The 15,515-nt window shown below is 38.9% G+C and overlaps 1 protein-coding gene across 2 annotated transcripts; it reads left to right on the forward strand.

The window, feature by feature from the left end:
• The first annotated feature begins 4,902 nt into the window (after nucleotides 1-4,902).
• Nucleotides 4,903-14,492, forward strand: LOC130926995 (cytochrome c oxidase assembly factor 5). 2 transcript variants are annotated; one of them, XR_009066327.1, is made up of 4 exons: nucleotides 4,903-5,150; nucleotides 5,325-5,408; nucleotides 5,470-5,577; nucleotides 13,792-14,492. XR_009066327.1 is itself a non-coding variant. In XM_057852411.1 (3 exons), exons 1-3 carry the CDS (start codon nucleotides 5,049-5,051, stop codon nucleotides 5,509-5,511), a joined length of 228 nt encoding a protein of 75 aa, XP_057708394.1. In that variant the 5' UTR covers nucleotides 4,903-5,048; the 3' UTR covers nucleotides 5,512-8,767. The 2 variants fall into 2 exon arrangements, 1 of the variants encoding a protein (XP_057708394.1); XM_057852411.1 differs by lacking the exon at nucleotides 13,792-14,492 and having other exon boundaries at nucleotides 5,470-8,767.
• The last annotated feature ends 1,023 nt before the right edge of the window (nucleotides 14,493-15,515 follow it).

Below are 15,515 nucleotides of genomic sequence, written 5' to 3' on the forward strand. Positions count from 1 at the left end.
TTGCTTGGATTCATTATTCTGCTACGGTTTTGTTCCACCATAGACTTCACAATTAATATATATAATGAAGTCTATGGTTCTAAATCAAATGACCATTTTTTTAAGCATACAGAAATGTTGCTTACATTTTCTGGAAGATATAACATTTACTTTGCATCTGTCGTTATTGCACTCTCTAAATCAGTTGTGTCCTGTGTCTGGATCACAAGTATTCCAAGTACAGTACTACTTCCGATAATTAATTGGTTCTGGAAGTAGTCTCATAAAATAGCTCCCTACGTAGACACTTGTTTTCCATGTAAATAATCTGTCTAAACTCCCCGAAATGGAAAAACAATTCTTTCATATGGTATAGAAAAGCAACAAAACATACACTACCGTTCAAAAGTTTGTGGTCACTTAGAAATTTCCTCTTTTTCAATGGTAATAACTAGGGCTGCAGCTATCGATTATTTTAGTAGTCGATTAATCGATGAACCAGTTAGTTCGAATCGGATAATCGGTAATCGGATAAGGAACATAAAAAATTAAAATGCCTAAACTGAGCCTCAAACGGTATAAAAAATAAATAGATGAGGATCTACGTACAACAAAATAAAAATTGGTTAACTTTTAAAGCAAATGTCCGCTAGCTTAAATGCTATAAAATGCTAACATTTTTTTCCCCACTGCTTTTAACAAAATGGTTCTGACTCATATTCCCACAAAAAATGACTAAATATACATATAAACTAAATTGAGAATGCAATAAAAAACATTAGCCCAAACAAGCTTAAGTTGATCTTAACAAGGGGCAGCTGGATTCAGCCATATCAGCAATGTATCCAACCTAATCAATAAACTAAATGTAAACACTTTCAAAATAAACCATTACATTGCTACTTTAATTAAACGAATACTCGAAGCAACAAAATTTAATTCGAATATTTTTTTCTAGTCGAATACTTGAGTTAATGGATTAATCGTTGCAGCACTAGTAATAACATTAATCAGAAAACCCTCTAAACATTATGAATGTTGTAAATGACTATTGTAGCAGGAAGCTACCGGTTTTCATGCAATATCTACATAGTTTTGTAAAGGCCCATTTACAGCAAACATCACTCCAGTGTTCTAATGGTACACAAAAATCCTCGAATTCAGACCAGAACAACAATATGAAACATCACCTGTCCAAAGAGCATGAGTGCCCTGGAGTGGAGAAAAAACATTGTTAACTCTGAAACAACCACATGACTCGATTATACTAATCATTGTCTCATTGGTGAAACACGACCACTGTCTGCATCTCTGGCAATAATAAAGTCAGTATGTAGAACGGAGGTCACGGAACCGCGGACCTCGGTCCGGTTCCAGAACCCAAGCCGTCTGAACCGGATCTCAAGCTGTCCGGACGAATACACATATCAACAACAAAAATCATTTTTTTCTGTGGGTTTGCAGAGCGGAGGCGGGCAACAAACAAAAACCTTAGCAGTGATGCGCGTTAGCCAGCCAATGGGAGTGAAGCAGTTGAAAGGTATTTTTAGAACAGCATGTCTCATACTCTTTCCAGACTCCGCGGAGTGACAGCCAAAAACTGAGCCGAATGAAGTTGGAGGAAGAGGCGAAAAGGTACGGCAAATGGCGTGCTCAAAACTACGCAAGATTGATGCAGAAAACAGTGTTTAAGGAGGAGTAGACCAACACATTTTTGTTTATTTTACCTGGCGGCAGCACAAGACCACTATGCCTCATCTGTTCAGAGACGGTGTTCTGCCAAAATCTACTACATCGGCGAAACATTAGTCGAATTTGACACCCAAAGTACTTCCGTGCGCGCTAAACTTGTTTTGTTTGGATGCATACAGGCAGAACGTACTAAAAAATGCCTTAAGAAAATACTTAAATGCAGTTATACCAAATAAGGACGGTTTAAGTATGCTACGTGACTAATGTGGTCAACTGCTTCAAAGCTAACACAAAAAAACACAATAGTTAAAAGTATGAGAGGGTAATACATGCAAAAAGTATTTTTCAGGTAATGAAAAGGTTCTAAAAAACTAAATTAAAAAAATAGTGAGTACTCGCTGCTTTTAACCGATGTGCGCATGCGTGCTGATGCTTGCACAAGCCCGCTGAGCATTGTGAAGACGTTTCGCCGCGTAGTAAGGAATGGCCGAACAACGGAAGCGCTTGTAAAAAGCAGCCATTTGAAAAGGCACTATGAAACGAAGCACGCAGCTTTTTCGCAAAATTTGTTCTCAAAAAATAGCGGAATTAAGGGCTCAATATGATCGCTTTATTATTTATTACTAATTATTATTAAATATTATTTATCGCTTACTATAAATTTATTTTTTATATTTACATTTTTGAATGTTGTATTAGCATGGCCACGTAATGATACGTTTGTATTTTTGGGAAAAAAAGAAGCATTAAAAATGTTTCCGGACCCGAGATCGTTGTAATTTTTTAATTTCGGACCCAGATGATTTTTAATTCATGTCCCCTGATGTAGAATAAAAGACGAAAAATGGAACGACTAGTGTAGCTCAAAGTAGTGGAGTAAGAGTAGTGTTTTGTCACAAATGTACTCAAGTAAACGTAAAATGTATTGTGTGGTAAAACTAATAAGAACAATTTTCTCAAAAAGGAACTCAAGTAAATGTAATTGAGTCAATGTAACACTAACGCGTTACTGCTAGGGTTGTTCCGATCATGTTTTTTTTTGCTCCCGATCCGATCCCGATCGTTTTAGTTTGAGTATCTGCCGATCCCGATATTTCCCGATCTGATTGCTTTTTTTTTGCTCCCGATTCAATTCCAATCATTTTTCCCGATCATATACATTTTGGAAATGCATTAAGAAAAAAATGAATAAAACTCGGACTAATATAGACATTCAGCATACAGTACATAAGTACTGTATTTGTTTATTATGACAATAAATCCTCAAGATGGCATTTATATTATTAACATTCATTCTGTTAGAGGGATCCACGGATAGAAAGACTTGTAATTCTTAAAGGATAAATGTGACTTTGTATATTGTGACTAAATATTCCCATCTAGTGTATTTGTTTAGCTTTCAGTAAATGATACTGCAGCCATTCAACCCAAATGCATGATGGGAAGTGCAACCATGACTGTGCGTAGGGGCACCAAATGATATATCTTCTCTGCGTTGGGAAAGAATGTAGGGTGTTAAGAAAATGATCAACTACCACCTTTCTTCCTCACATTGCCTCTGACATTAATTTTAATTGCTGAGAGAGGGAATGTAAGGCTTTAGCCAAATAAACACAGGCTCCAAAGGCTGTCAAAATTCTCCTGCTCATTATACGCTGCATTTAGCTCTATATATTGGTAAAACGGTGCCTTTATAGATTGAACACCACAATGCGTGAGTGGGTCGTGCAGCGCATGTGTTAATTATTTAACGTGATTAAGAAAACATAATTACCGCCATTAACGCAATAAATTTGATAGCCCTACTTTAAGCCAAAACTACTCTGGATGAGTGTAAGACATTTTGTCTGTAACATTATATACAATTAGAAAACGATTTATATATATATATATATATATATATATATATAAAAGGCATGCCCGATATTTTTTTGCCGATTCCGATACTTTGAAAATGACGTGATCGGACGATCAATCGGGACATCTTTAGTTACTGCCCATCTCTGGTAATTGATTGCAACATATTAGAATAGAATAGAAAGCCTTTATTGACATTGTACAGAGTAAAACGAGATTTATAGCTTAAAAATGTACATTTATTGTCCTGTGGTCGTCAGTGGGGTACCGCACGCATGCTATTTTTAGACCGTGACGTCAGTGACATAGTAAAGTGGAAGTCTAACAGAAGTGGGACATTATAGACCCGCCCTCGCATAAAAACCATGTTAATTGTGCTACTTTTCTCCGGTAATCTTTGAAAAACGAACATGCCGATCACACATTGCTTTTTGGGAACTTGTAGAAACGACTCTAGTCATTACGACATATGAAGGATGTTTTCTTCATACTTCCCGAAACCAAAAACTCGGAGGAAAAAATGTGAAGAATGAATCAACTTGCGCGGACTTTTAACGCCAGCTCGGCAGTAAACACAGTAAACATTTTTGGGTTGGCATTGTCTTTCAGAGGATAAAGAGGTAGCCATTTTGATATTCTTAACTTATTTTTTAGAGTGACGTTGTCCCATGCTGCTTCTGTCTAAAAATGAATGACCTGAAAAGAATTAAAATGATATCTGACTGCCCTGTTACATTTTCTGTTGTTAAAAAAACAAACACTTTAGTGAGGGGGAAGTGTAAATAAATTATGGAATTAAGATTTGTTATCAATAAAAAAATTAAAAGTGTTCGTTGGCTGTCACTGAGTAACATTTGCGATCGCTACACAAAATATAAATTACCCCCAGAACGGTCAGAGACGTAGGACAACCAGAGGATATAATATATAGGAAAGACAGGGCTGGTGGTAAAGGATAGCTTGTTTAATCAGGAGAATGTCATTGTCAGTCGCGTAAGAAAACCACGATTTCCATTCATTTCCTATTGGGGACAAGCGATAGCGTGTCCCCCCCTTAGCAACAGTAGCTAATCTCATGAATATTAATAAGCGGAAGTGACGTATTGCTTGCAGTACGCCATTGACCCCCAAGCCTCAATTTTATTGCCTTTTTAACTTTTAAAAACAATATAGAAGGGGCGTGTTACACTTCAAAGAACATGTTTAAGAGCGATAAGAGAAATACTTAAACGTTTTGTGTGTATTGGAGTCTTTGAAAATGTAATAACGAACAACTATCAATCGACATTCCTGGAAAAAATATGGCCGCCAGGTTTATTGTCGTTGCCTTGGAAACGTCAAACGAAGCAAGCGCCGAACAAAATTCCCATGATGCAGTTCGTCTAAATTTGCTAGTTCCCGTCATGCAACCATGTTTGAAAATGGCGGACGACTGCTTTCATAACAAATAGAAGTTCTTTGACTTCACCACCGGTGTACGTGGATAATTTCATATTAGTGTATTAAGCGTAGTCTTGACAATGCCTAAATACTACGAGGATAAAGAGGAAGACAACCGAGCGTGTGCTGGGATAAGAGAAGATTTCAAGGCTTGTCTCCTTCAACACGACTGCGTAGTCAAGGTAATCTTCACCTTCCTGTCGAAAATACCTATGTATAAAATAATTTCATTACACTACGCGAGGGAAGCTGTACTTTTCCTGGCGTAAGTCTGTAATATTTGCACCAGTGCCTTTTTCAGAACTACAATTTTCACGTACACGTAAAGAATTAAATTGTGTCTTTTGCCTATTCAGGAAGGAAAGATGCCAAGCGAGTGTTTGAAGGAAGGCCATTGCAAAGCCTTGCAGACATCATTCTTCGAGTGCAAGAGGTCCATGGTGAGTTTGACTTGGAATAATACACCAAAAATGATCATTCACACTGTCTATCTTTATACAGCTGGATACGAGGTCAAGATTCAGAGGAAGAAAAGGATATTAATATAAGACTGCGAGGTCAACATTGCCAAAGATGTTTCCTCCTTGCTTGGGAGCATAAAGACATCAGGTAGCAGCAAAGGACTGTTAAATATTTAACTCATTCGCTATTGCCAGCCATCCCTGGTCAAATGGAATTGTCACCGTCAATGGCTGTCAGTGTTCAGAACAATGCACACTGATACTAATTTATTTGACTTGAATTGTGCAAATAAAGAGGGATGCTCGATTTGATATGAGATTATGAGTGCTTAACTCTAAATACTAGGCAATAGAAAAAAACAACTTGGGGATTTGTAATTCTCCCAGAAAAAAGTTGGAATGTGGAATTGCGGTCTTTATGATGTACCGTACTTTTCGTACTATAAGCAGCTACTTTTTCCCCCTCATTTTGAGTCCTGCGGCTTATAGACCCTACTCACGTGACGTCACAGCCACGCCCCCGCGCCATGTTGTCCGTATACTCGTCATGTTAATGCATTAGCGCTCCGTAAATTCCTCCTATAATGGCGTGTTTTTCTGCTCGTTAACATTAATAATCAAAATGGTGAAGTCGTGTGTGGCGGTCGGTTGCAAAAACAGAGAAGATAGACGGAGAGACTTGAAGTTTTACCGTATTCCGAGAGACCCGGAGAGGACAGCTAGATTGAGTGCTGCAATTCGACGAGAAAACTGGGCTCCAAACGACTACCACAGATTATGTAGTAGTCATTTTATATCTGGTAAGATGCATCTAATATATATTTAGAGGGTTTTGGGCTGACAACCACAATTAAGATCATTGCTAGGCTAATCGCCGACAACATACACTCAGACGTTGTGAATGAACTACCTGAAAATAAATAATTATAAGGCAGTTGTCATACAATTAATTTACAATTTCACTATTGAGGTCAAAAGCCAAAAAATAAATTCAACTAGGGACAATCTGGAGTAGTGCTATCGCACTTCATATTTATTACATATTACATATGTATGTAGTGAGAGTGCTATCGCTAAACCATATAAACATTAAAAGCCCTAGCTCCATTGACAAATGACATGAAATACATTAGACTTGACAGTGGATGTTAGCAAGAACAAAAGATTTTGAATTGAAAATTTCCTAACTCACCTTCCCGAGCACAAGATTCCTGCCGAGTTTTCGTGTACGAGGACCTGTTTCACCCAACCAGCAACGTAGCATTTATAAGCCTCCAAGCTCTTAAAGTTTTTCAAACTTTCGTGAGAATAGGCTGATTTTGTGTGGACAAGATAGTTGTAAATACCAGGGTCAGGCAAAGACGGCGAAGACGGCGGGTCGAAAAACATCGATTTAGGCATCAAATATGGATCTGGCGAATGGATAAACTGAAGCTTTTCCACATAACGCCTTTTATGCAACGCATCCAATGAGTTTACGGCGTCAGATAACACCGGGGCTTCCATGAATTGCTCTATAACTTGCACGACTAATTGAAAACAATGAGAATAGGTCTAAAAAAATACGGACAATATGGCGGCCGGATACAGCGACACGTCATTTTGTGACGTAGGTTAGTAGGGTCTATAGTCCAGTGTGGCTTATTTGTTGATTTTTTTAGGTTAATAGGTAACACTTTATTTGACAGCGGCATTATAAGACTGCCATAAGACCGTCATAATTATGACATGACACTATTATGGGCATTAATGAATGCATATGACAAATGTCATTAATTGTCCTCCGGCAAATTATGTCCAGCTCAGATCTTTTATATCCATTCAAAAGTGAGATAATTTGCCAGATGACACAAAATCTGTCATAAGCATTTATTAATTCTCATGGCAGTGTCATGTCATAATTATGATGGTCTCATGACAGTCTTAAGGCCCCAAGTACACCGGATGCATGATTGTTGCGGTTCGACTCCGGTAAAAAATAGCGCCGGAGCCAATCCGTTCCCATTATATCCTATTGTTCAACGTATACTGGCTGCGTCAGTGCTCCGGATTGCCTGCGAACCACCTCCGGCGTGGTGAGCGCTTCATCATGGAGGTGGAAACTGGAAAGTCACAAAGTAATATACGATGCAGCAGATCGTTGTTATAAGGACAGCATTAAAAGCGAAGCTGCAAGGTGTCCTATTATGTGTGTTTGTCTGGCAATGATATCAAACACACGACGTGCTGAAAACTTTGAGCGGGAAAAAAAAAAACAGCGTATCTGGAAGTGGTTCCACCGCAGAAATTCTCGTGCCCGGTGCACACATAATGTCGGTTTGTATACAGAGTCCAGGGGGAAAAGTACAAAAGAGAATAAAGAGAAGTTTCGCCCTGGTGGTCTATTCAAGACGTTTCTCTTTCTTTCCTACATTTTACTTGACTTTTCATTGAACAACCAACAGTTTGCGCTGGGCACAGGAATCTGCAGTGTTGAGACACCAATTCCAAGTACGCTGTTTTTTAGTTCGTGTAGTATATAATTCGGTATCCATTTTATAAATATTACAGATTATTTAACAGTTGTTATGTGTTATGTAACTTAAATTTTAAATGTGCACAAAGATATAAACCCACCGACACAACCAAGGGCATAATAGCCCCTCTTCCCCCTACACACGGAGCCCTGATCTCAACATGATGCAGTCAATCTGGAATTAAGAGACAGACACAACTAAAATACTGTCGCGAAGCTGGGGCTGTCATCGGTGGGTTAATTTATGCACCAACGTGGGGCTGTCATTGGTGTGCTGGTGCACCGGCGCGATGCTCCGATTGGTGGACTAGATAGCGTCAGTGTATATAGTTGTTGTTTTTGCATTGGTGAGTTGGCGGGAAGAAGAAAAAGAGGAAAAGGCGTTGAAGCTCGTGTGTTGTTTTCGCGGCCAAACTTTCGCTTAGCAAACGTTACAATTAGGGCTGTCAAAATTAACGCGTTAACGCGCGGTAATTAATTTTTTAAATTAATCACGTTAAAATATTTGACGCAATTAACGCACAAAGTATTCTGCCTTTTGGTAAGTTTTACAGCAAGGCGTTTTGTGCTGTCTAACAGCGAACTCTTGTGGTCGCTTTGCGACATGGTTTATTTTTTTCTTGCCAGTTCAATATGGCTGCACGACGTCTCTGTTGTGCTTATACGATCCTTGGAAAAGATTTGTCCGTAAGCATGGTTGTTGTAAAGAATGTACATATTACGTTAATAAGCGAAATGTTATATTTTTTGTATGAGACGCTTTTTGTTTATGTTTAGTCAACCTGTATAGCGTGCTAAGCTAACGTTGTTGCTAATGCAATGCTTGTTTACTTTTTTTTTTTTGTAGTTTTACGTAAACGGTCTAAAGAGGACAATGGTTTGAGGCCATTTTATTAATAAATCAGATGAAAAAGGAAGAAGATTATTAAGGCGTCATTCACTAGCTGTCTAGCTTTGGAAAAAGTAGACGCTTCGGAGTGAGGACAGCATAGACAGATTTAAATGACAGTAGAGTGAAATGCCCACTACAGTCCTTATGTACCGTATGTTGAATGTATATATCCATCTTGTGTCTTATCTTTCCATTCCAACTATTTATTTTACAGAATATATATATAATTCACAGAAAAATATGGCATATTTTATAGATGGTTTGAATTGCGATTAATTACGATTAATTAATTTTTAAGCTGTAATTAACTCGATTAAAAATTGTAATCGTTTGACAGCCCTAGTTACAATATCAATATGCAAGGAAAAAAATGTGCTCTCTCTCTCTCTGCTTCTCTGATGAGTACAGACTCCGTGTGTTTGTCGTTGTTTGAAATGGCACATTATCGCGCGCGATCACGCGAGAGCTCACGAGGGGACGGAGTTGGCAGACCACATCACTGCGCAGCCGGTATGATTAGCCTGTTTTTGACATACTGCGTGGCACGCAGTCAACACTGAACCGGACCGGAACCGCAACGATCATGCATCTGGTGTACTTGGGCCTTTATGGTGCCACTTGTTACCAAATACCATAACTAGCAATTAATGAAAACACTGGAAGAGTAACTGAAGAAATATTTAGCGCAGAAAATGAACTTTGATTGTTATTTACATTAGTAGTACTGCAATGCATGCTAGAAGGCATGTTGGACGACAACAGTGTTGACAGCAGGTGGCAGCAGAGGTTGACTGTCTCCCTCAAGGGAGCAGTGATGGCCTAATGAAGCTTCTTGAAGCAATAAAGCTTTTCACCCAATTGGTTCAAAGCTTCCTGGTGGTTCATTTGGTCTTATGACAATCTTATGATGCCGCTGTCAAATTAAGTGTGACTGGTTAAGATCTTTTGGTGTAAATATCCCATAACACAGTGAGGACAGCTGCGGCTTATAGACCCCACTCACATGATGTCACAACCACGCCTCCACGCCATATTGTCCGTCAGCTCGTCGTGTTTACGCATTACCGCTACGTAAATTCCTCCTATTATGGCGTGTTTTTCTGCTCGTTAACATTAATAATCAAAATGGTGAAGGCGTGTGTGGCGGTTGGTTGCAAAAACAGAGAAGATAGACGGAGAGACTTGAAGTTCTACCGTATTCCGAGAGACCCGGAGAGGAGAGCAAGATGGACTGCTGCAATTCGACGAAAAAACTGGGCACCAAACGATCACCACAGATTATGTAGTAGTCATTTTATATCTGGTAAGATGGATTTAATATTTGTTTAGAGGGTTTTGGGACGACAACCACAATTAAGATCATTGCGAGGCTAATCGCCGACAACATACATTTTCAAATTCAAGATGTTTATTTCTTCCGCCATCACGATTTTTTGAATAATATTTAGCTGGTACCAAGTGAAAGAAGCTGGCCTCGTCTACGGATCATCAGTTAAACAGGGGTGTCCAAACTTTTTGCAAAGGGGGCCAGATTTGGTGTGGTAAAAATGTGGGGGGCTACCTTGGCTGATTTACGTAGAACAATATATTTAAACAATTTTTAGCAAGCCCTTCTGTGTGTCACATTTGCTTTATTATTTTTTTTTTTTTATTCATAATTTCAACAATCTCGCCTTTGTGGCGTTCTTTCGACACTCTGGCTCTTGTGAAATACTGCTGCTGTGAAATTAAACTAGCTTCAAGTTGCTATACTTTCTCGCTGCGTATCTTCCTTGTAATGTTGTCGTACATGTCTTGTTTGGACGTGTCTTGTTTGGTAATATCGCGTCACATCGAACTCTTTGAAAACAGCGACTGTCTCTTTGCAAATGAGGCGGACACAGTTGTTGCGTATTGTATTGAAGAATAGTCCAATATCAACCTATCCTTGAAGCGTCGGCCATCGCAGTCAACTTTTTTTTTTTTTTTATTGTCGCCATTTTAGAAAATTGAAAGTAAAGGGTCACACGGGGTAATGTTGTATAGAGTGCTGCGCTTAAAGTTTTTCAAAGTTTGGTGAGAATAGGCTGAGTTTCTGTGGACAAGATAGTTGTAGATATCAGGGTAGCAGATGTCAGGCAGAGACGGCGAAGACAGCGGGTCGAAAAATATCGATTTAGGCATCAAATATGGATCTGGCGAATGGATAGACTGAAGCTTTTCTACATAACGCCTTTTATGCAACGCATCCAATGAGTTTACAGCGTCTGAAAGCACCGGGGTGTCCATGAATTGCACTATAAATTGTACGACAAATTGAAACCATTGAGAATACGGATAAACAATGACGGACAATATGGTGGCCGGATACAGCGACACATCATTGTGTGACGTTGGTGAGTGGGGTCTATAGTCCAGTGTGGCTTATCTATGAAGAAATGCCGTTTTTGTGTCAAATTTGGTGGGTCGCGGCTTATAGTCCAGAAATTACAGTACATAATATTTCTGGCTTATTTTCTTGCAATCCAATTTGTACTGGAAGTAAATAAAACGAACGTGAAAATAAAACATAATTTTCCTGAGGGAAAAGAAATCAGTAAAAATCAAATTACTACCCCCCCCCAAAAAAAAAAAAAAAAATCCAATTACCATAATTTCTGGACTATAAGGCGCACCTGACTTTAAGCCGCCAGCCACCAAATTTGACATGAAAACAGCATTTGTTCATAGATAAGCCGCACTGGACTATAAGCCGCAGTTGTCCTCATTGTATTATGGGATATTTACACCGAAAGATATGAACTGGTAACACTTCATTTGACAAATGCATTATAAGACTGTCATGAAACCAAATGAACCGCCATGAAGCTTTGAACCAATTGGCTGCAGAGCCTTATTGTTTCAAAAATCTTCATATGGCCATCACTGCTCCCTTGGGGGAGACAATCAACCTCTGCTGCCACCTGCTGTCAACACTGTTGTCATCCAACATTCCTCCTAGCATGCATTGCGGCACTACAGATGTAAATAACGATCAAAATTCATGTTCTGTGCTAATTTTCTTCAGTTACTGTTTCAGTTGTTTCATTAATTGCTAGCTATTGTATTTGGTAACATTTTCTTGGATAGTGGTGCCATAATACTGTCATAATTATTACATGACACTGTCATAAGCATTAATGAATGCTTATAATGGATGTCGGTTAGTGTCATCCAGCAAATTATCTCACTTTTGAATGGACGTAAAAGATCTGACATAAATGGAGTTAGTGACATAATATGCCACATAACACATATTGACATCTGTCATAAGCATTCAGTAATGCCCATGATAGTGTCATGTCATAATTATGACGTTCTTATGACAGACTTATGATGCCGCTGTCAAATAAAGTTTTACCTATTAACCCAAATAAATCATCAAATAAGCCGCACTGGACTACAAGCCGCAGGATTCAAAATGAGGTAAAAAAGTAGCGGCTTATAGTCCGAAAATTAGGGTACTAACCTGGGAGAAATGTTTTTTTACTTTTACTACCAAAGAAACTCCCAATTTATTTTAACTACTTCATTCTTTTAATGTTAGTGTGACACCTAATAATCTTTTGTCGTTAAAAAGAAAAACCATCAATAATAAAAAATTATTATTTTAAAATTTGGATTTTTTTTTTTAAAGAACAATTGTGTTGAAATACTTTTTTTAAAACCTGTGCCTTTATTAAAACAAGTTAGTCCTGAAAGTTTAATCTGACCAGAATGTATTTTAAAGAATCATTTTATTTGGGGATATTCAAGCAGTGTCGATTGCTCTAAGATGACAAGGAAAGCTGAGCTTCCCCGAAAGGCCCACATTCGAGACGGACAGATGTGTGTGATATCATAAATCGCTTTACATACGCATTTTTAAATTGGTGCTTTTAAGCGAACACATTCAAGAACAACCGGACCATTTTTAAACAGGCATTTTATTGGAGAGCATTTCGACTCTTTGCCCAATCATATAGCCAGAATAACAAAATGTCACTGTCAAGCACAGCCCCCCACCCCCGAGGGGATAGTGAGGGCGAGTGGATAGCGTACAGTGCCCTCCATAATTATTGGCACCCCTGAAAAAGATACCTTTTTAGCTTCTAATATTTTTTTTATTCACATAATATGGGAAATTAATGGAAAAAAAGAAAAATCCAACCTTCAATACAAGTGCATTCATTCAGTGGGGAAAAAATCCCACATAAAGAAAAAATTATTTGACATCAAATAATGTGTGTCACAATTATTAGCACCCCTGGTGTTAATACTTTGTACAACCCCATTTCGCCAACAAAACAAGGTCAGGGGACTGAGATGGCCATGGGAGGAGCTTGATTTTGTGTCTGGTGAACCATTTCTGTGTAGATTTGGCCATATGTTTAGGGTCATTGTCTTGCTGAAAGACCCAGTGACGACCCATCTTCAGCTTTCGGGCAGAGGGCAACAAATTTTGATTTAAAATGTCCTGGTATTTCAAAGCATTCATGATGCCATGCACCCTAACAAGGTTCCCAGGGCCTTTGGAAGCGAAACAGCCACACAACATCACTGACCCACCCCCATACTTCACAGTGGGTATGAGGTCCTTTTCAGCATGCGCGTCTTTCGTGGCACGCAAGACCCACTTAGTGTTTGTTGCCAAAAAGCTCAATCTTGGTCTCATCTGACCAAAGTACGCGGTCCTAGTTGAAGCCTGGGACCGTGTGTATTTTTGTGTGAGACCAAGATTGAGCTTTTTGGCAACAAACACCATTAACACTAGGGGTGCTAATAATTGTGACATAGATTATTTGATGTCAAATAATTTTTTCTTTATGTGGGATTTTTTCCCCACTGAATGAATAGACTTGTATTGAAGGATGGATTTCTCTTTTTTTCCATTAAGGTCCCATATTATTTGAATTAAAAAAAAAAAAAAATAGAAGCTAAAAAACACATTTTTTCAGGGGTGCCAATAATTATGGAGGGCACTGTACCTACACCTGGAGATAATAAAGCGTGAAAAACCGATCACAGATGGTGAGTACATGAAGGAGACATTCATCAACATATCAGAAGACCTATTTGCAGACTTCAAAAACAAAACCGAGATAATAAAAAAAAAAATTTTTAAATCAAAGACATGGCATGTTATGCACGTTCGATTTTGTTGTTTTTCGAAACCTCCAAATAAAAATGACATCAAAAATCAGATTTATTGCATTTCTATAATTTCAAAAAAGCAATGAAACATGTCATTAATATTGTTATTAAGTTAAACTTAATGTGGCATCATACAAGAGTAGTCACGTAGTGTGTTGGATGCACTGCAGGGAAAATACACATTAAATCATGAAGGCTCATTATTTTCAGCCGACTTAGTCATTTTGATAGTAGGCTAATATAGCTAATACAGATACAGTGGGGCAAATAATTATTTAGTCAACCACCAATTGTGCAAGTTCTACTTCAAAAGATTAGAGAGGCCTGTAATTGTCAACATGGGTAAACCTCAACCATGAGAGAATGTGGGGGGAAAAAAATCACATTGTTTGATTTTTAAAGAATTTCCAAATTAGAGTGGAAAATAAGTATTTGGTCACCTACAAACAATTTACGATTTCTGGCTGTGAAAGAGGTCTAACTTCTAACGAGGTCTAACGAGGCTCCACTTGTTACCTGTATTAAAGGCACCTGTTTTAACTCATCGGTATAAAAGACACCGGTCCACAAGCTCAGTCAGTCACACTCCAAACTCCACTATGGACAAGACCAAAGAGCTATCGAAGGACACCAGAGACAAAATTGTAGACCTGCACCAGGCTGGGAAGACTGAATCTGCAATAGGTAAAATGCTTGGTGTAAAGAAATCAACTGGGGGAGCAATTATTAGAAAATGGAAGACATACAAGACCACTGATAATTTCCCTCGATCTGGGGTTCCATGCAAGATCTCACCCCGTGGTGTCAAAATGATAACAAGAACGGTGAGCAAAAATCCCAGAACCACACAGGGGGACCTAGTGAATGAACTACAGAGAGCTGGGACCACAGTAACAAAAGCTACTATCAGTAACACATTGCGCCGCCAGGGACTCAATTCCTGCACTGCCAGACGTGTCCCCCTGTTGATGCCAGTACACGTCCAGGCCCGTCTGTGTTTCGCTGGAGAGCATTTGGGTGATCCAGAAGAGGACTTGGAGAATGTGTTATGGTCAGATGAAACCAAAATAGAACTTTTTGGTAGAAACACAGGTTCTCGTGTTTGGAGGAGAAAGAATACTGAATTGCATCCGAAGAGCACCATACCCACTGTGAAGCATAAGGGTGGAAACATCATGCTTTGGGGCTGTTTTTCTGCAAAGGGACCAGGACGACTGATCTGTGTAAAGGAAAGAATAAATGGGGCCATATATCGAGAGATTTTGAGTGAAAATAAGCGGACACACTTTGAGCTTCCCCTCATTGAAAGACCAGCATCCGCTACTGATAGCAACTCTATACCACCATTCAGCAATATGACTGTAATAGAGCGTTGCTTGTTGCTACTGATCCACTTTGTATGTGCAGGCCTATCGTTTAAGATTGTCCCTATTGCATATTTTTGCACCCGAGGCCGAGTCACCTGATTTTGAGAATCTGCCGACACCAAGTCCAGATCCGATACCGGGAAAAAAAAATTGTTCCCAAA

Source organism: Corythoichthys intestinalis, chromosome 12 (assembly GCF_030265065.1).
Source record: "Corythoichthys intestinalis isolate RoL2023-P3 chromosome 12, ASM3026506v1, whole genome shotgun sequence".
NCBI lineage: Eukaryota > Metazoa > Chordata > Actinopteri > Syngnathiformes > Syngnathidae > Corythoichthys > Corythoichthys intestinalis.